The sequence below is a fragment of the Micromesistius poutassou genome, assembly GCF_964030765.1.
Source record: "Micromesistius poutassou genome assembly, chromosome: 12".
Classification (NCBI taxonomy): domain Eukaryota; kingdom Metazoa; phylum Chordata; class Actinopteri; order Gadiformes; family Gadidae; genus Micromesistius; species Micromesistius poutassou.
The window spans coordinates 19,760,231-19,781,383 of NC_140282.1; the positions used below are offsets into that span (position 1 = coordinate 19,760,231).

General features: G+C 47.7%; 1 protein-coding gene across 2 annotated transcripts in view; it reads right to left on the reverse strand.

Annotated features, from left to right (window-relative positions):
• The window catches only part of fbn1 (fibrillin 1), a 62,907-nt gene that overhangs the window by 4,213 nt on the left and 37,541 nt on the right, over positions 1-21,153 (reverse strand). For both annotated transcript variants that reach the window (XM_084476647.1, XM_084476648.1), the window contains exons 33-60: positions 17,540-17,662; positions 16,969-17,091; positions 16,601-16,726; positions 16,009-16,131; positions 15,504-15,626; positions 14,937-15,104; positions 14,494-14,562; positions 14,089-14,214; positions 13,076-13,198; positions 12,717-12,875; positions 12,459-12,530; positions 12,205-12,330; positions 11,784-11,906; positions 10,552-10,677; positions 9,902-10,018; positions 9,469-9,594; positions 9,247-9,366; positions 7,306-7,431; positions 4,747-4,899; positions 4,335-4,397; positions 3,908-4,027; positions 3,571-3,690; positions 3,354-3,476; positions 2,716-2,847; positions 2,221-2,343; positions 1,055-1,261; positions 581-706; positions 123-245 (exon numbers count right to left, since the gene is read on the reverse strand). In XM_084476647.1, coding sequence (XP_084332773.1) covers positions 123-245; positions 581-706; positions 1,055-1,261; positions 2,221-2,343; positions 2,716-2,847; positions 3,354-3,476; positions 3,571-3,690; positions 3,908-4,027; positions 4,335-4,397; positions 4,747-4,899; positions 7,306-7,431; positions 9,247-9,366; positions 9,469-9,594; positions 9,902-10,018; positions 10,552-10,677; positions 11,784-11,906; positions 12,205-12,330; positions 12,459-12,530; positions 12,717-12,875; positions 13,076-13,198; positions 14,089-14,214; positions 14,494-14,562; positions 14,937-15,104; positions 15,504-15,626; positions 16,009-16,131; positions 16,601-16,726; positions 16,969-17,091; positions 17,540-17,662 — 3,489 coding nt within the window. The remainder of the gene's footprint in view (positions 1-122; positions 246-580; positions 707-1,054; positions 1,262-2,220; positions 2,344-2,715; positions 2,848-3,353; positions 3,477-3,570; positions 3,691-3,907; positions 4,028-4,334; positions 4,398-4,746; positions 4,900-7,305; positions 7,432-9,246; positions 9,367-9,468; positions 9,595-9,901; positions 10,019-10,551; positions 10,678-11,783; positions 11,907-12,204; positions 12,331-12,458; positions 12,531-12,716; positions 12,876-13,075; positions 13,199-14,088; positions 14,215-14,493; positions 14,563-14,936; positions 15,105-15,503; positions 15,627-16,008; positions 16,132-16,600; positions 16,727-16,968; positions 17,092-17,539; positions 17,663-21,153) is intronic.

Consider the following 21,153-nt stretch of genomic DNA (forward strand, 5'->3'; position numbering starts at 1 on the left):
CTGTCAAGTGAGGAGGAAACATTGACACCCAAGACACACACATAGACACACACCTGCATGCGTGTGCATGTGTGTGTGTGTGTGTGTGTGTGTGTGTGTGTGTGTGTGTGTGTATCGCTCACCTTTGCAGCTCTTCCCGTCCTCCTGAAGGATGTATCCGCGTGGGCAGGAGCAGAGATAGCCTCCTTCTGAATTCTTGCAGATGAAGTTACAAGGCTTGGGTGCCTGGATGCACTCATCCACGTCTAGAGGGAGATACAGAAAGAGGGAAAGACAGAGACAGAAAGAGAGAGGGAGAGAGGGAGTTTGAAGGAGAGAGAAATGGAAAGCAAAATGTGTCAGCGAGAGTATGAGACAGTTTGATCTCAAGGCCAGACATTCCATAAAGGGAGAAAGATGAGACAGACAGACTGCATTTTTTCCCTTCTTCTCCTTTGTTTTTCGATGGGGAGTGGGAGTAACTCCCTCTAGGTAGTTTTTCAATTCTTTCCTAGACAGCAGGACTGACAGAGGGATGCGTGGGGAGGGTCACAGCTGATAAAAAAGGAGCTAGAGATAAGCGTAGAATGTGAGTCCTCACCCACACACAGCGTGCTGGTGATATCCGTGGTGTAGCCGGCCTTGCAGACGCAGCTATAGGAGCCCAGCATGTTGATGCACTGGCCGTTCTTACACAGATTCCCCATCACGCGACACTCGTCTATGTCTGGGGGGAACAGACAATGGCTGTGGTTAGATTTCGGCACAGAAACCAGATTTCTTCTTCTCCAGGGAGATGAATTATTGGGTTAAATTGGTTGGTTAATTGTCAGGTATAATTGCTTTTTGTGTAGGCTCTGTGTATGTATATATACTGTATATATAAAGGAAGAATGCTGGTCATGATACTCAGGAATAATGACATCTTGCATGGCTTCCCCTGATGTAGTCATAGCAAACTTTAAAGGCACTATTTAAATTAAATGTACAGACAGAGGTTGCATGTTAATAGACAGATGCCAAATACTTTTGTTTCTATGTATATATATGTATTCTATAATGACACAATGGGTACCTCTGCCGTCTGTGGTGAAACCCGGGCCCAGGGGGCACATCTTCTTGTACTGGGTGGTCCCGGGCAGCGGGCAGAGCTCACAGCCCGTGCCCCAGCCCCGGCCCCCATCGCAGCAGCACTCGGACTTGGTCACCATGTTCCTGTTGCTGGACGTCATCTGACACAGAGTGGTCAGGACCTCGGTGAAGCAGAACCCCTCGCGGTTATCTAGAGAGCACGGGGAGGCACCGGATGGGATGGCCATTAGCTGTGTGTGTGTGTGTGTGTGTGTGTGTGTGTGTGTGTGTCGTTAGGGTTAACACAAACCTCTTTTTAAAAGTAAACAAAACATATCCGGTCAACAGAATTCCATGTGTTGAAATATGGCCAAGGCGATATTTAAACACTATTACAAAGAAACTAAAATACAAACAAAGGTGAAACTCTAAATCAAAGAGCATACTTTAGAGCAACGTTTATTTTGACAAATCCTCCCACATCCTGACTGCACATGGCTCCCAAATGTTTAGTCAGACAGACAGACAAGACAATACAGAGATAGACAGGCAAATAAGTACAGACAGACGGACGGACAGACCAGAAGCTTACTGGTTCATATGGGTGGCCAGTGTGACAGGAAGGATGCAGGACTTTGTCAACCTATCAACCCCATTCTCTTCCTGTGCGACCTTAGTTCCCACCAGGAAACGTAAACCCTCCCGATCTCAAGGCAGAGGGGATGTGCAGGGCCTGTGAAGAGGCCCTGCACAGATAACACGGCTTCATCCTCACTGCTGTCTTCCCAGACACCCACCCCGGTTCCTCAGCGAAATTCACTCGTTTGTATGGACAAAGGGAATCGGAGTATTTTCCCAATAAGGCTCGGAGCAGGACTATGGAAGAGTTGCCCCTAAACAGTTGTTGCCCCTAAACAGTTGTTTCGTGGCGAAAGAACATTTTCTTCTTTACTTAGATGGGCTCGTTGAGAGAAATGGTTTGCATGAGAAACACTGGATTAGGCCTATGTATGCCGATCATGTCATCAATAGGTGATGTGAATGTGTTTACTTGTGTTTACTAGTATTGAATTGGTCTTCATGGGAAAGACTGTAGAATCCAACTATGTTCTACAGTGTTCTGTGTAGAAGTGAAAATAGGATATGTGAAATAGGATATGGGAGACAGACCTATGCACTCCGTCTGGGTGGGGTTGGCTTCGAATCCTTGGTCACATCTACAACGGAAGCTTCCGATGGTGTTCTCACAACGGCCATTCTTACAGGTGCCTGGTTTGCTACACTCGTTCAGATCTGGAACATGGACACAAACACAACACACACACACACACACGGACACACATGCACACACACGCACAAACACAAACAAACAACTTTAAACACTGTCAAGAAATATGGCACTGTTCGGAATTTCTTTAGCATAACAATTCTGTTAATTTATGTATGTCAGGTTTTATGTACGTCAAATAGATGCTAACAAATGTTTCCAGTGTTTATGAAACATCACTAACAAGTCCGGAGCAGTTTTGCACTTAATATTGTCTGCAACATTAACAGGGCTCTTGTGAGGAAAGCCAAGCTCTCAAACTCACTATAAAAAGCCTTCCCTGAATGATACATGTGGTCTGTGACCCTTTGTGCTCTGGCCACAGCGTGCTCTCTCACCGATGCAGCCCTCCCCGTTGGGTTTGCGCGTGTATCCCGGGGAGCAGATGCACATGAACGTCCCGATGAGGTTCTTGCAGGTCATGCCGTTGCTGGCGCAGTCGTCCAGGCCGTCCTCACACTCGTTCTGGTCTGGAACACAGGGTAAGCACATGCCTTGACTCTCACACACAGGAACACACACACACACACACACACACACACACACACACGCACACGCACACACGCACACGCACACACTCTGGAACAGCCTTATCTCCCCCCACCCACTCCCACAGGGAGTTACACGGTACACGTGCTGAGAGGGACGGTGGTCTGTTCAAAGCATAGTGTAAACAGTGATGCTAGTATAGAGTGTCTGACTCACCATTACCCCCCCCCCCCCCCCCTCCCAGCTCTCTACCGTTCCCTCCAAAACACACCCGTCGCCATGACACCCCTTGTATTTGTGAAGAGCTGTGGCATAAACAGCCACTCAGCCGGTGACGGTGTCAGGAGAGCGTTTTACATCTCGTCCAGACAAGGGCGTCCCCAGATGGGGCTTGCAACTGACGCACGGACGTAACGTCACTGCATGTCCGGAGCGGGTCTCTGCCGCTCCCTTAAGACAACACGACTGGAGCGACCGGCTGCAGTACCTTTGCACATCCTCTTGTCGTCTCGCAGCACGTAGCCCGTGGGACATTTACACTCGTAGGAGCCCACCACGTTGACGCAGCGGAAGGCACACAGCAAGGGATTCTGGGAACACTCGTTGATATCTGCACAGGAGACGACAGGCCACAATCGTTGTTGTTTTAGTACTGCTGTTCATTTCTTTCTGAAATGATGCTTGTTCAGTGTTGTTCTCCCTACCTTCACAGGTCATCATCGGGCCTGGCTCAAAGCCATTGTCACATGCACACTCGAACCCTCCGATCACGTTGGTGCACGTGCCATTGCCACAAGGGTTGCCGATGTCACACTCATCGGTGTCTGTGTGTGTTGAAGAAAGGCACGTTAAACACTTAGAGATAGAGAGAGAGAGAAAGACACACACACACAGAGCAAGAGAGAGAGAGAGCGATGAAGAAGGAAAGACCAAGCGGGGATTAGAGAGTCATAGAGAGACAGACAGAGAGAGTGAGAGGGATAGAAAAGGAAGAAAAGACAGAGAGAGGGAGAGAGTAAGAGAGGGAGGATCTGAACTGGCCTTCACAGGTGACCCCGGTGGTGCCCAGCCGGTAGCCCATGGGACATTCACAGCGGAACGAGCCGTCTGTGTTGATGCACTGGCCATTATCGCATTGTTCGTAGATGCACTCATCGATATCTACAGTTAGGAAGCAGAAAGACACACAAACAACAACACTTGATAATACATTTTGGTGTAACGTTGACTCATTTGGATTTCACTTCATTTTGTGGCTTAAAATTCAGTCAAATTGCTTTTTCTAAAATGTTTCAAAACATAATTATTAAAAATAAAAGTGCTTTATAAACAAAGCCTTATTTATATACCTAGATGAACAGACATGCACACATACAGACAGACAGACAGACAAACAGACAGACAAACGGGCAGACTGTATTGTTATATATAATATACATATATATATATATATATATAATAGACCAACCAATAGGATTGTCATCATCCCCTCGCCTGTAGCCAGAGAACTGACAGAGATTGCTGTACGCCTCTGGAACACAAAATCACACAAAAAACAACCAAAATCAATACAAAGACCCCCCCTCTACCACGCAGTGCCCATGAAAGTACCTCATGTTGTGGAACTACGTGTGCATCTGTTTGTGTTTGCAAGGGGATCAGCATGTCCATGTTTCAAAACCAATACCCCTACCAAGCTGTAGGGGGCAATACATATGTATAGCAAAGAGTCCTTTTTTCCATTCAATTCCATTTTTTCTGGCCGTCAGGGAAAGAATATTTAATATGGCAGAATTGCTTTTGACACAATTGCCTTCAACAGTTCCTAGTTGATTACAGCAGAATACTACTAGACTACTGTGTGACTGAGCTTGACCCACCCTCGTCCTTGCTGGGGCAGATCTCACACGGGTCGCCCCAGCCCTGGCCGATGGAGGAGGTGCAGCAGCAGTGCTCTTTGGTGGTGTTGAGGGACCTGGGGGCCATGCAGCGTCCGTTCTCGAACTTAGTGAAGCAGTAGCTCACACGGAAGTCTGAGAGGCCCGGAAAATAGAGAAGAGCGAGAGAAGGACAGACAGACGGATGGGGTGAATGGGTTTTAATAATAGAAAAATAATAGATCTTAATTATATCTAGAACATTTGGCCTTTTGGTGCTGTGAATCTACTGTCTACGGTCTCCCCCTCTGTCTTCCACCGACCGGTTCAGAGGGCTGTTGTTTCTGCTGCTGGGTCATAATGAGAAGCATATGGCAGCACTGGCCTTCTCTTAACGCAAGGCAAATAATCCACATGACCAACTGTGCACATGCTTGCAAGTGGTTCATGCATGCACCCACATACATACACAACCACATGCGCACATTCACACCAACATAATTCTTGTTGAAGTTAAGATCTTTTCAGAAGTTCATTCATTGTCTTCTATCCTAAAACTGTAGCGTTTACTGCATTTGCACACGCACACTGACACACACCACACGTAGTACACTAACACCTGGCTCAGGAGAAAATATCGCATCCATGTGCACCTGGTGCTTTGTGAAGAATGTCAAAGGGTCTCATGTTTCCCTCCTCTGTAAAACTGATTTGTCAGCCCTTCTCAAAAAGAGACTTATGTGCTCTTTGCACAGCTGTTTTCCAAGTTTTAGTGTGTGTGTGTATGTGTGCGTGTGTGTATGTGTGCGTGTGTGTGTACCTGTTGTACTCTTGAATAAAAGTCCTGTCACAGACCGTACTCTTCTTAAACACTGTACAGTCTTTTTTCTCAATAGTGCCTTACATCCAGACTCGGTGTCCTTCTCATTTGTTGAAAAAGAGTTGCCGGTTATTCTAACCAGCTAAAGATCTAACCTATCATAGCTATCACCGAGCTAGCGAACCTACCAATGTGTCCTAAAAATAACTTGTACTGTAAATTGTATGTCATATAGTCATATATAAAACACAAAAAGACCATTTTATTATTTCCAGTTGTAATGCTAGAATTAGTTCTCTAATCAAGGTTTAACTGGTGATTCAACTGAATAACAATGAGTGTTCTGTCCTATGTAGATTAGATTAGACTTTATTTTGTGTATTATATAGGACACTGTGTGTATTTGGTTTCAGTTAAGTGGGCATCTCGAACTACCCTTGTTTGCCCCTATAGTTAAGCCAGCTCTCCCCTCCATTCCTACATGTCTTTCTCCCTCCTCAATCCCAGCTGCCAAAGAAACCAAAATGAAAAAAATGGACTAAAAGTGTGAACTGCAAACTGCCTCGCTGAACTTATGATGTCATCACTTGAGTGTTTGGAGGGGGGAACTCCCTGTTAGGAGTCAAGCCTGGAGAGAGACCCCTCCGCCCAGCCTGAAAGCAAACACGCATATAGTACGGACACACACACACACTCACACTCACACACACACACACAGACACACACACACTCACACTCACACACACTCACACACACACACACACACACACACACACACACACACACACACACACACACACACTCACACACAGACACACACACACACACACACACACACACACACACACACACACAGACACACACACACACACACTCTCACACACACACACACCACACACACTCACACTCACACTCAGACTCACACACATACGCATACAGACAGATACACATACATGCATAGAGACACGCACGCAAACGCATACACACACACACACACACACACACACACATGCATAGATACACACACACAACTGTACACACACACACACACACACATACGCGCACATACACACACGCACACACGCAGGCACACACGCACACACATACACACACATACACACACCTCTATATAGACGACACACACACAAACGCACACACAAGATGAGGAAATGGAAAAGTGATCTGTTCAGATCCACCCTTGGGCTGAGCAGCAACAGCAGCATCAGCAGCAACAGCTGGGCGCTATGCTGCCCTCACAACTCAGAGAGAACTCAGAGAACTGGTGAACTAGCAGAACTCACACATAGAAGGTCACTATTCCTACAGCTCAAGCCAAGCTGGAGGTCAACATATCTATAGCTAGACAGATCAAATCAAAAGTAGTTGTATACACCTTTACGGATTCCTCTCTGTTGATTTGGTTGAATATCAGTATGTGGCCCAGGCATGAAACCATTCAAATGCATTTTCTGGTTAATGGGGTTCATAAAGCAAATGGATGCTTACTCACTGATGTCATCACCCCAGTTACCTGACAATGAGACTGAGTCTCTCTCTCTCTCTCTCTCTCTCTCTCTCTCTCTCTCTCTCTCTCTCTCTCTCTCTCTCTCTCTCTCTCTCTCTCTCTCTCTCTCTCTCTCTCTCTCTCTCTCCCTCCCTCTCCCTCTCTCTCTCTCTCTCTCTCTCTCTCTCTCTCTCTCTCTCTCTCTCTCTCTCTCTCTCTCTCTCTCTCTCATACGTACCCTGACATCTGCGTCCTGACGGGGCGACCTGGAAGCCCTCTGGACAGAGGCACGTGAAGCTCCCCTCTGTGTTGGAGCATGTCCCAAACAGGCAGATGTCCGGCGACTGCGAGCACTCGTCGATATCTGCCAGAGACATGGAAGACGATGTTAAATATCAATAAAAGGATTCATGATCATTGGTCGTAGAAGGTCTGGTGTCTGTCTACCATGTAGCCGTCCTCGATGGCTAATGACACTACCTGTCATTTGAGTAGCAGACGTAAAGGCCATCTGACATCACTACACCAGAGGAACCTCTGACCACTCTGACCACCTCACGCGCCGCACGCAAGCGTCTGTGTTTCGTGAGCTTTGGCAATTTTGCTCTACCTGTTTCTACTTGAGACGTGCTGCTCCAGACCCCTTCGTTCAGAACGCTCCAGACAGTTCTATCACAGCCTACGCTAGAAGATGTCAGGTTTTATTTGTGATTATTTTGATGACCCATGATTAAACCAAGAGCTGCATTAAGATGAAGCTATTACCAGTGTGTGGTCCTAGGGCGATGTGGTGCCTTGCCCTAAAGAATCGACGGTAGTTGACTGATGTGGTTGCATTGTTGTATTGTTCTACTGTATAAGTACTCGAATGAGAGACATTGTAAGTATTCAAATACATGTACAAAAACAACATTGTATACGATGGTTTACCGACTTGTGTTGTGTTGAAACATATCAGAGAGCTTCTGTAAACAGTGGGAGCTGTCATGGCTGGTAACTGTAGCGCAGTACAAAGCTGTGTCTGTGATCTGTATGACGGAGCAGCCTGCTATTAACCAGCTGTGTCTAATTCAACAAGTATCTCATCGCACTCAAAAAGGACTACGACTTCTTGTGTGTGTTTGGGATTAAAGACGCTGGTGTGCGTCCGTCATAAAGTGCAGCTGCTGCTGGTGGGGTTGGCGAAGCGTCTGCCTGGTCTTCCTCCTTATCCTCCACCTCTTCATACTCCCTCTGCCTCCAGGAACCGGTCCCCAGGCCAGAGCTCTGCCCAGTGTCTCCTCCCAGGCCCTACGGCTGCCTAAACAACTCAAGTGGTTTAGCCCCCCCCACCTCCCTCTCACTCCACTGCCACACGTGAGGAGATGATGTGTGGGATGGATGGACTAGAAGATGGTGACATCCAAGTGAATGAATGGAGAAACTCTTCTGGTAAACCAGGACCTTCAGTCTGGATTGTGATGAGTTGTTGGGTTGTGTGTGTGTGTGTGTGTGTGTTTGTGTGTGTGTGTGTCTAAGTAGTTGGGGGGGGGGGGGGTATCACACCTCATCCATTACGATTATCCAGGTGTTAAACCATTTTGCAGCTTAAGGAAAAGCCAAAGGCAGGAATAGTAAGCCCAACAAAGAGCTATAGAGGCCAGAATAGAACTATGAAGCTATGGAGCTATGTAGCTGTGAAGCTATGTAGCTGTGAAGCTATGTAGCTGTGAAGCTATGTAGCTGTGGAGCTATGGAGCTATGTAGCTGTGAAGCTATGTAGCTGTGAAGCTATGTAGCTGTGAAGCTATGTAGCTGTGAAGCTATGTAGCTGTGGAGCTATGGCGCGATGGAGCTATGGAGCTATGTAGCTGTGAAGCTATGTAGCTGTGGAGCTATGTAGCTGTGGAGCTATGTAGCTGTGGAGCTATGTAGCTGTGGAGCTATGTAGCTGTGGAGCTATGTAGCTGTGGAGCTATGGCGCGATGGAGCTATGGAGCTATGGAGCTATGGAGCTAGGGAGCTATGGAGCTAGGGAGCTATGGAGCTAGGGAGCTATGGAGCTACGAAGATTGGGAGCTGGGGAGCTGGGGAGCGATGGAGCTAGAGAGCGACGCAGCTATGGAACGACGGAGCGATGAAGGGGTGAAGCTACGAAAGCTGGGGAGCTGGGGAGCGATGGAGCGATGGAGCGCGTTACCTTCGCAGGTCTCCTCATGCAGGTAGTAGCCCGCCGGACAGATGCACCTGTAGGACCCGTCCAGGTTGACGCAGGTCCCCACGCCGCAGGTCCCAGGGTTCACCGCACACTCGTTGATATCTGAACAAAGAACACACACCAAGTCCCGCTCAGTAAAGACGAAGATAAGGCCAAAAACAAGGACTTCTTCATGTGAGCCGGTCGACCGAGGCGTCGCCGTACCGTTGCACACCCGTCCGTCGGCAGAGAGTTCGTATCCGTCGCCACACACGCAGTAGAAGGTCCCCACGGTGTTGAGACACTGGCCGTTCCTGCACAGCCCTCTCTGCACGCTGCACTCGTCGATGTCTGAACAACAAGCATCACACACACACACACACACACACACACACACACACACACACACACACACACACACACACACACACACACACACACACACACACACACAGCGTTTCACAAAACCTGAATCACAACCGCTGGGATCCCGTTCTAGATATACTCTCAAACCATTCTCCTTAAAAAAGGTTTTCATTCAATTCCACACACAATTCCACACACACACACACACACACACACACACACACACACACACACACACACACACACACACACACACACACACACACACACACACACACACACACACACATACCTATGCAGTCGTGGTTGTGTGAGTTCTCGAATCCCGGGTAGCAGAGGCAGTTGTATGAGCCCACTGTGTTCTTACACGTCCCGTTGCCACACGCCTGCTTCTCACACTCATCCACGTCTGGAAATACACAATTAAATGTGTTTGTTGAATGAATCATTAGTTAGTAAACAGTGTGGTTTCTCGAGGCTAATCCAGGACACCGAACAAATGCAGCATCAAGGCAACAGCATCTGGTCATTCCATTAGCTGAGGACATGATTTACACAGGAAGGTCAAGCAAAGGCTCTGGGTAGAGATATACTGCACAGATACAAGAATATTACAGCAGTTTTCCTCTTGTGCTCAAAACCTTGTACAACAGATGAGCAAACTTGAAGTTCCCTAGGAATTAAGACTGCCTCTTTAACTTCAAATGAACCATGGCATAGATACTACATAGACTACAACGTAGGACTTGACCAATTGCCAGCTGTCTGAGTCAGCAACACCCAAAATAAATCATATTATACCTCCTACTGCAGTGAAAAATAAGATGTGACATTTGGAGTATTTCAGCACACCCATCTGTGTTTCTAATACGTGCAGAAAATTGATGCGGAAAATGTGGATGACATGATCTGAAAAGGGCTCCTGTAGGATCCTACACTCACCGATGCACATGGAGCCGTCCGTGGTGGTTTTGAAGCCGTTGGGACAGATGCAGCGGTAGCTTCCAAGCGTATCGATGCACTGGCCAGGACTGCACACACCGGGGTTCTCAAGACACTCGTTCCGATCTGGGAACAGGGAACCGACAGACGGACAGTTACTCACGGTAGACCTTACAGATTGATGAACACTTTAATGAACATAAATCAATGAAAATTGAAAATGTCCCTCCACTGACTGCCTGTGGTATGTAGTATTGACATTTTCAATGTTCAGCCTCTCTCTTTACATAACCATTACTGAAGTAAAAAGTCCCTGAAAATCTAGGAACTAACTAACTATTGGCTCATTGCTATTAGGTCATAGCACATTTCACTCTGACAAACGTCTGAATGTGTCCAAAATGACATCCCATAATGTGCATGAATAGAGGAATCCAGGAGAGGTTACAGGGAACGCTGATTAAATATGTGTGGCTCAGTATCACAGGAGTTCTGTCCAGATTGTTTCAATCGCAAAGCAAGGTGTTAAGACTCTCAGCTCGTAGAACAGCCAGCGGTCCATCCCTGCAACACATGAAGTGCATTTTGACAATGTCACCTCGTTCAGCCCGAGCGCTACTACAGCGCTGCAGTTCTTTCCGGAGCTGTGGCTGTCAGGCAGCTCCCACTCAGGTCCATTCAGCTAAGCACACGTTAGGAATGTTTGGATCAACACGTGTCGCCTCATTCAGCTCAACGAGCTAACCAAAGCTCGTCTGGCGAGAGTGTGCAGGAGATGTGGTTTTGGTTCACATCAAAACCCTTGAGTGATCTTAAGTATCGCCCACTGGAGTGTCCACACACACACACACTGTGTGTGTGTGTGTGTGTTTCTGCAATGCTAAACTATGTTATAATTATGTTATATAATTTGTTAAATTAAACCTGTAGGAAACTTAAAGACAATTTCACACATTGTTGAAAATGTTTCTCCCTAACCCTAACCCTCTTCAATACAGAACCACCCTTATTGACAATAAAACATCGACATATAACATAACATAAACCATCTCCTTTGGTTCAACCTGTTACATTTAATAAATCATTATCACCAGATACACACACACACACCCTGCAGAAGGCCACTGGTGGCATTACTTCTGAGATGCTTTCATCCAAGCCCAAGACGGTGAAACAAAGGTGGGCGATGAAGTCACCGATCAAACGGACGGACGATAAACCCGGGACCTTACCCATACACTGGCCCGTGGAGGTGAAGCGATAGCCAGGCTTGCACTCGCAGCGATAGCTCCCCGGCATATTCAGACAGGCTGCGTTCTGCTGGCACACCGGACCGTTCTGGCACTCATCGATGTCTAGGAGGGAGGGGAGAGGTATGAAGAGCTTAACCAAGAAAAAAAGGCTCTGTCTATAACTTTGGTTGTTAACGACTGTGTTGCTGGCAGATCGCTGTTTGATCCATGTGTGTGTTTAGTTGAGTTAGACTAAACACAACCCTGAGCAGCTTTTATTGAATTATAATCATAGTGATAACTCATTGGATTAATATAGTGCTTTTTCAAGGCGCTCCAAGCGCTACACATAGTGAGTGTGTGTGAGAGTGTGTGTGTGTGTGTGTGTGTGTGTGTGTGAGGGGAGAGGAGGGGAGGTTACCTTCACACACTAGCATCTTGTTGTTGTAGACGAAGCCCAGGGGACACTCGCATCTGAAGCTCCCCACCATGTTGATGCAGAGGCCGTTCTCGCACACGCCCGGGATCTGTCTGCACTCGTCGATATCTGACGCCAGGGTGGGGGGGGGGGGGGGGGGAGAGGGGGAGAGGAGGAGGAAGGAGAGTCAACACTCTACAGAACCGTTCTCTTCCCCACACGGGGCCCGGCGGTGCCTGAGGGAGGTGGAGGCTCACCGATGACTTGTCCGGTGTAGATGTCGATGTAGTACCCCGGCCTCACGCTGCCGCACAGACTGAGGAACTCGTCTGATGGGGACAAAACGAAGCCGCTGTCTCAGGAGTTCACTGTCATCAGCACGGCCGCAACACGCTCCACTTTGTTGTTCATTTAATTGTAATATCTTTTTTTAATTGACGTGTGCACTGTGATTCTTTTAAACACAGGTAAACTGGTGCCTTGGGGTGTGTGTGTGTGTGTGTGTGGAGACATACTGGTGCTGGGAACAGGACACTGCTCGCAGGGTTTGTTCCAGGCGCGGCCGATGTTGTAGGAGCAGCAGCACATCTTCTTGGTCATGTTGAAGGTCAGCTCCGCGTCACATGTGCCGTTGTCCGTGTAGAAGTTCCTGTAGCAGTAGCTCTTCCTCATGTCTGTGTGTGTGTGTGTGTGTATGCAAGTTAGTGTGTGTGTGTGTGTGTGTGTGTGTGTGTGTGAGAATAAAAGGCAGAGGTTATCACAGGACCACATGGTCTGCAGTTTGTACCATACACACGCACACACACACACACACACACACACATGCGCGCCACAAACAGACAGGGCCATTTCACCGTGAGCCTCCAATACTCACCCATGCAGTTGTTTCCTCCGTTGATCTGCATGTAATCCACGGGGCAGATGCAGGTGTAGTTCCCTATGGTGTTGTAACACTGGCCTGGGCCGCAGATGCCCAGATTCTCACACTCATTCACATCTGAGGAGAGCAGGGCGTGGAGTGTTAGGGATATCTCTCAGCACTCCTTTTCTTTTGACAGGACCAACGCCGTGTCTGCTCTTCCTCGGTGTAAACCTCTACCTTTCTGCTGCTTGTTCCAGCTGTCCACCTCTCTGATTGTCGACCCGAGCACCCACTAACCCCCCCCCCACCCCCACCCCCTTCCCCGACTTCCCCATCGCCTCCACAGCCCCCCCCTCTGTTTCCATCCTGTCTTCTGCCCCGTGCTTGCTCTCCACCTCTTTCTTTTGACCTCCCTCCCTCCATCTGTCCCCCCCCCCCCCCCCCCCCCAGCCCCCAGTCTGTCTGCTTTCTGAGATCCTGCACCGGGTCACACTCCAAACCACATCAGAGAAACACATTCTTCTGGACCTCCCTCTCCCTCTCTCTCTCTGTCTTGTCTCTGTCTCTTCGTCCCCATTGTGTTCAGACAGATGGAAGCAAAGTGAAGGAGACAGGGACTGAACCAAGCATGCCCCCCGTCCGCTGACTGTTGAGTCACTTCTCTGTTCAGATGTGCTCTCCCTATTCTTCTGGAACTTATTGAACACAGGCCTTGGTCGGGGCTGCACTCAATTTCCTGTCTACTCTCACTTCCCAGGGCTGAAAAGGGAGAGGTGACCTCTGGGTGTGTGTGTTAGTGTGTTTGTCTGTGTGCGCGAGTGTGTGTATTTGTATGTGTCTACGTGTGTTTGTGCACGTGTGCATCTTTGTGGGTGTTTGCGTGTGTGTGTGTTTGAGTGTGTGTGTGTGTGTGTGTGTGTGTGTGAATGAAAGTCATGCCTCTGAGAGAACTTTGTACGTTACTTTTTTTATACACAAATACACAACATGTATGTAGAACGCAGCACATGTCGTGTTGTTCGAACCTTCACAGACTCGGGTCTCGGCGTTGAGCGAGTAGCCTTTGGGACACTGACAGTGGAAGCTGCCAAAGGTGTTGACGCAAATTCCTCCCTGGCACAATCCCGGGAGCTCCCGGCACTCGTCTATATCTGCCATAGAGAAATACGCCAACTCAGTGTGTGTGTTTGTTAAAGGACAAGACTGAGGCATAGAAACAACAAGAAACAAAGTAATACCTCAACACAGTCAAACACACACACACACACACACACACACACACACACACACACACACTGTACACACACACACACACACACACACACACACACACACACACACACACACACACACACACACACACACACACACACACACACACACACACACACACACACACACACACACATAATGACCTGGAGTTGCCCTACCTTCGAGGATGACAGTGATGGGGTTCGGTCTGAATCCTTCTCCCCCGGGACACAGAGTCCTGTATTGTGCTGGACGACACAACATCAGACCACATGAAACCAGGACCACAAAGACCTCTTTACTGACGCTTTGGTACATCTTGAAGATGGTTGGAGCGGTGAAAGTATTTAATGGATTGCATTCGATTTAGCTTCTTTTTTCTTCACAATTTGTCTCTTTACAATGCAAGCCTTGTTCCTGCAAACAAATTCTAACTCAAATACTCTAATACTCTAATACTCAACGAACCGGTTGTACTCAAATAACTCAAATACTTGAATACTAAAATAACTCGAAATAACTCAAATAGTCAAACTCCAGTGGTTGTTTTGTTGGTGGTAACAGTGGCCCCGATGGAAGGTCTTTGATACTTGGTGGTTGTTCAGATGTGTGGTCCACTCACTGGAGTTGACCGGGGGGCAGGATTCACACGGGTTCCCCCAGCCCAGACCCAGGGAGCAGCAGCATGAGGCCTTGGACACCCCGACTCCAATCTCATTAGAACATTCTAGGCTCTCTGAAGCATCGCCGCGGGAACGCACATCTATGAAGCAGCTCCCCGAGCGCGTGTCTGCAGAGATGCATCCGTACACACGCACACACGCACACACACACACACACACACGCACGCACACACGCACACACACACACACACGCACGCACGCACACACAAACGCACGCACGCGCACGCACACACACACACACACACACACACACACACACACACACACACACAAGCACGCACACACAAACACACACACACACACACACACCCACAAGCAGACACATACACAAGCACACACAAACACACACATGCATTTGAACACGCGCACACACAAGTGACAAATGGAGAGATGCATTTGTTAACAACACACACACTCATATGTGTGACATAATGAAATGACATATATACATATACACACACAAGTTCTTAGAAACGCTTTGAGAGATATCAACTGTCCTGCCGCACCTACACAGCCCATCCGGGTGGGGTTGAGTTGGAAGTCTGGTGCGCACTGACAGTCGTAGTTGCCAGGGGTGTTGATGCAGACTCCATTCATACAGAAGTTGGGGTCAGCACACTCATCCACATCTAAAAAACACACACGGCCAGCCGGCCAATCATTACTTTGCATATCCACCCAGGCAAAGGTATTAAAGTGGATAAAAGTGACATATTGCGTGTGTGTGTGTGTGTGTGTGTTGGTGTGCACCTGTGTGTGTGTGTGTGTGTGTGTGTGTGTGTGTGTGTGGGGGTGGGGGGGGGTGAGCATGAGGTTTTTCCATGTCTTTCCGAGTTATGTCATCATATTTGCCATGATTCCATTGCAATAGGCGGAGCAGTAGCCAAGAGTTTTTCTTCTTCATTTCCTAGCAAGTGGACGCTCATCTCTTTGGTTAGTTAGCCATTTTGTTTTTTAATACAATTTTAGATCAACAAAATGGTAAAGAAAACAGGTTGTGACAGGAGTTACCTGTGCAGTTGCCTCCGCTCCGATCCAACTCATAGCCTGTGTTGCATTCACATCGGAACAGCCCTGGAATGTTCCGGCAGCGTCCGTTGACGCAGATGTCGGAAAACGTACATTCATCGATATCTGTACAGGGTTGATTAAAGAAAGAGAGACAGACAGACAGACAGACAGACAGACAGACAGAGAGCCCCAGCTGTGAGCGATTAGTGTATCCTGGGACCAAAGTGGAAAGTTGGCAGGCAGTGATAGGAAGTGCACATTGCACACCTCAGCTGAGGAAAAATCTGCCTGGAGACATCCAAGCATAAACACACACACGTACACACACACACACACACAAACAAAAACCTCTCCAATACACATCAACCCCAGAGAAATAATAGGACCACGCTCTTCCCCCCTCATTAGGCTCGTCATCGTGAGAGCGCACGTGTCCGGTCTCTCCACAGGCGACCTGTTCAACCGTAGCGTGAACACATCACACACCCTCCTCAGGGGTCGGATCACAGCGGCTACATGAGACCGACGCCAAAGACACACGCTGGTCCCTGGACCCACGGGGGCGGAGGTCGTCCGCAGAGGGACTTCTTACCGGTGCAGGCCTTGCCATCGAGGGCCGGGATGAAGCCCATGTCACATTCACAGCGGTAGCCCCCGGGGAGGTTGAGGCAGTGGCCGCTCTCACACAGGTTCCCGTTGTCGGCACACTCGTCACTGTCTGCGGAACACAAAGAACCACACGTCCGTTCACAAACGCTTCATCCTGATCGACCGTGCATCTTTGCATTATACTATCTTACGCGTTTGCAAGTAGATAACGTATCTACACTTGCATGCATTAAATGCATGCATTAAATGCATGCATTTAATGCATGCAAGTGTGTGTGTGTGTGTGTGTGTGTGTGTGTGTGTGTGTGTGTGTGTGTGTGAGTGTGTGGTTTTAAATAGACCCGGTTTAACCTGAACAGTGAAAGCCGTCTCCAGAGAATCCTTCCTTGCACACGCAGCGGTAGGAGCCCATGGTGTTCATGCACTCTGCTTGGTTGTTGCACATGTGGGTCCCATTGGAGCATTCATCCAGGTCTGAAACACAACAGAACTTGGATTTATATCAATCCATGATGATGACTTTCCACAAACACCGTCCATCTTCGACATGAATGAAGCAGACAGCTTACTTCAAATGAAGTCGATTTATTTTTCTGCTGGCCAAGACTGAAGTCCCTTGCAGGCACACTTGTTTTATGCTCAATGCGGTTTCAGTTCGGTCACTGAATGTTGCATTACTTGAGACCAGTGGGGTCTCCCTGGAGACGCAGTAATCAGATCAAAATAAATCACGCCTTGCTTTTCTGACATAACCACACGCAGCGATCCCATTGCCGTCATTTGCGGCGTTTCAGCGAGTTACAAACTCCTCAATCACGTTATTTTGTTTCTAACGACCTCGCCAGTCTTCTTTTCGTCGTGACCGCAGCATGCTGCCCGCTTTGGGGGGGGGTTCCCCTGAGCCCACTAGGGCTCCTCTTACCTGTGCATTTGAGTCCATCGCCGACCCAGCCCGGGGCACAGGTGCACTTGAAGCTGCCGGCCGAGTTGGTGCACGTGGCGTGGTTGTCACAGTTATGGGCTCCGATCTCACACTCGTTGATGTCTGCACAAGAGAAACGTGAGGAACAGACAAGACTCAATTAATAATGGAAAGGGCGATGGCTCAGATTTTATTTTAATAGGTGGATGGAAACCGCTGGAAACCATGCTTATGTTTGGTTTGTGTCTTGATAAAACATTAGGCAGCACTATAGTAATATAACGCAGCAGGGTTCTATTTGTTTAGCCTCTTGAGGCCATCCTTAACTCACTAGTTCACATTCTGTTTCTGTCTGCAAATCAATCTGGCCTCCAGCCTCCACCCGTTGTAAGCCTCTTCCTCAAAGTAAAATATAATCTGACCAATCGGGGCTCAGGGGAGGGAGTTTCAGTTCACGACGAACAAGAAGCACCGCAGTCTGCCGAACTTAAAAAAACAATGGCGGCGCCCGAGAAAAGTGTAGCCATCTATGGAGCAATCAAAACGGTTAGACTAGACTGAATAACAATTAACTGAAATCTGCCCTGCAGGCATTTCTCAGAGGAGGAACACGCTTTTGGTTTACTTCCAACCAAATAGGCAAGAGCACCGCTTAATTATTTCAACGGATTGGACGGGGTTTTAAGAACAATGTAAGACCGAGGCTATATCGGAAATAAATTGCTGCCCAGCTAAGGCCAGATTGATATCAATTAGAAAAATGCAAACAAACATGTGGATGGTCTCACATGGGCCCTAGCGCCTTCCTCTGTGACTGGAAGAGGGACTTCAAACATGTGGATGGTCTCACATGGGCCCTAGCGCCTTCCTCTGTGACTGGAAGAGGTACTTCCCTTCACAGGGAAACACCTCGTCAAACGGGAGGCGAGTTACAGCAGAGCTCTCTTGGTCCTTCTGTCTCTTGCGGTCAGCGGGCTTCAGTGGTACACTGCGGTACACTCAGAGCCCTCAGTGGTACACTGCGGTACGCTCAGAGCCCTCAGTGGTACACTGCGGTACGCTCAGAGCCCTCAGTGGTACACTGCGGTACGCTCAGTGGTACACTGCGGTACGCTCAGAGCCCTCAGTGGTACACTGCGGTACGCTCAGAGCCCTCAGTGGTACACTGCGGTACGCTCAGAGCCCTCAGTGGTACACTGCGGTACGCTCAGAGCCCTCAGTGGTACACTGCGGTACGCTCAGAGCCCTCAGTGGTACACTGCGGTACGCTCAGTGGTACACTGCGGTACGCTCAGAGCCCTCAGTGGTACACTGCGGTACGCTCAGAGCCCTCAGTGGTACACTGCGGTACGCTCAGAGCCCTCAGTGGTACACTGCGGTACGCTCAGTGGTACACTGCGGTACGCTCAGAGCCCTCAGTGGTACACTGCGGTACGCTCAGAGCCCTCAGGTGCGTGGCGCCCGTTTCAGCAGAGAGCGCAAATAAAACTAACGAGGGTCCGTACAGCGAAGGGATTTCACTGAGGCTCGCAATGAGGTAAAACAATTGAAAAAAATAAAAGTGCGAGGCTTACACAATAAGAGCTATTGATGGAGTCCAAAAAAAAAAAGTCCAGAACATTGTGAACAACACAATCACTGGGCGGCGGCCTGGGGACTGGGTGTTACAGCACCGAGTGGAAGGATTTGCTCGTGTTTTTTGCATCTGCACGTGTCTATGTGTGTGTCTTTGCATGTGGCTTTGTTTAAGAGGGTGTGAGTGTGTGTGTGTGTGTGTGTATGTGTGTGTGTGTGTGTGTGTGTGTGTTTATACAAACATGTAACTGTTTATGTATATGTGTGTGTGTGTGTGTGTGTGTGTGTGTGTGCGCGTTTATGTGTGTGTGTGTGTGTGTGTGTGTGTGTGTGTGTGTGTGTGTGTGTGTGTGTGTGTGCGTTTGTGTGTGCATTTGTGTGAGTGTGTGTGTGAGTTAATGTGTTTGCATGTGGATGCAAACGTGTTTGTGTGATGCATGTGTATCAGTGTGTGTGTGTGTGTGTGTGTGTGTGTGTGTGTGTGTGTGTTTGTGTGGATGCGCCTGCAAGCTCTTTCTCTTCCTCTATCTCTCTCTTTCTCACCCTGTCGTTAGGAAGGTAGTAATTTACAACCCTATCAATTAGAGATCAGTGCATCTCCTTCACCGTCTTCCTGGAGAGAGGCAGCGGTAGATTTAAACTAGATTTGATCACTGGGTTTAATATGAGGCCTTGGCGAATACAAGGCGGTTTCAATTACAGACAGAATTAAAGATAATTCCCACAAAATGTTGATGACAGAGAGAGTAGAGCAAACACACACAAACACAAATACAGAGTCTTATGTAGGAAACTCTTTAGTTAAACGCAAAAGAGCTGGTGGTTACAGCTGGTGTTAAAGACGGAGTCTGATCAAACCAGAAAGTAAGTGAAAGAAGAGAAAACGGCTGGAATGTTAATCTATATGTCTGCGTGTCTGTCTGTCCTTCTTTTTTTCTGCACGTCAGTGTGCATTATGTGCGTGTTATTTCATTATATTCTGAATATTTCAGATTCTAATAATACAGATTATTTTGTTGCATAAGTGTGATATAAAGTGGTCTCTATTTGTGATTTAGAGTATATTATTAGTTGTAATGATGTGTCATTACATGGTCCCTGGTGTGTCTTGGTTGGCGTGCATAGCTGGTGCATCTACCGCCTGCTTCCTGGTTTTCTCATGTCCGTCCAGATTCACACATGCCTTGCGGTTGTTGAAGGCCATTAACGAGATAAATTGTCAGCAGCTGTCATTTTTTGTCTGCTTATGATTTGGTATAAGTAATTCAGTCGCCTTGACTACCCCTGTGTTTGCAAAATAAGAGCTTGTTTAAAGAAATGCTTTGTGAATTACTGTCACCAAGGGACTTCAAGATGCCACACACGCCCCTCTCTCCTGAATTAACCAGGTGCTACGTTTAGACTAGTGACGTTTTATGAATATGGCTTTGGGAGAAGATCTTCAACCCAAACCATGCAGAGCAAGTATTTTGCTACATATTTGTAGTGCCACCCAAAAAATAAATAGATTCATATAATTTTTTGATGGCGCAAAACACACAGACCATGAATCTAGCAGGGCTGTATTTTTCCGTTTGCTCATATAGGACTGAAGTTTATTTTGGACATGGATATTCTAAAGTTTCGTTTTTGGTTTTGCTTTGTTTTAAGATCTCTTAGATCAATGCAGTCTGCTATTCAGCATTCATTTAAAGCAATCTGTTTTTAATTTAGCAACTAACAAACGTTTCTATTTCTCTAGTGTTAAACCCAATTCTAACCTCAAGAGGATGGGAGGAATCTCTTTGAGAATGTTATGCTAAAACTCCTAATATTGTAATATTCCAACCATACAACCCCACCCAATGCTAACTACTTAAAACATAAGCCACACACACGCACACACTCACTCACATTCATATACAAAGACATTTGAAAATGTACACTCTGGACGCATAAACATTCACAAACTATGTGGGATTATGGAGGAGAGAGAGAGAGAGAAGAGAGAGAGAGAGAGAGAGAGAGAGAGAGAGAGAGAGAGAGAGAGAGAGAGAGAG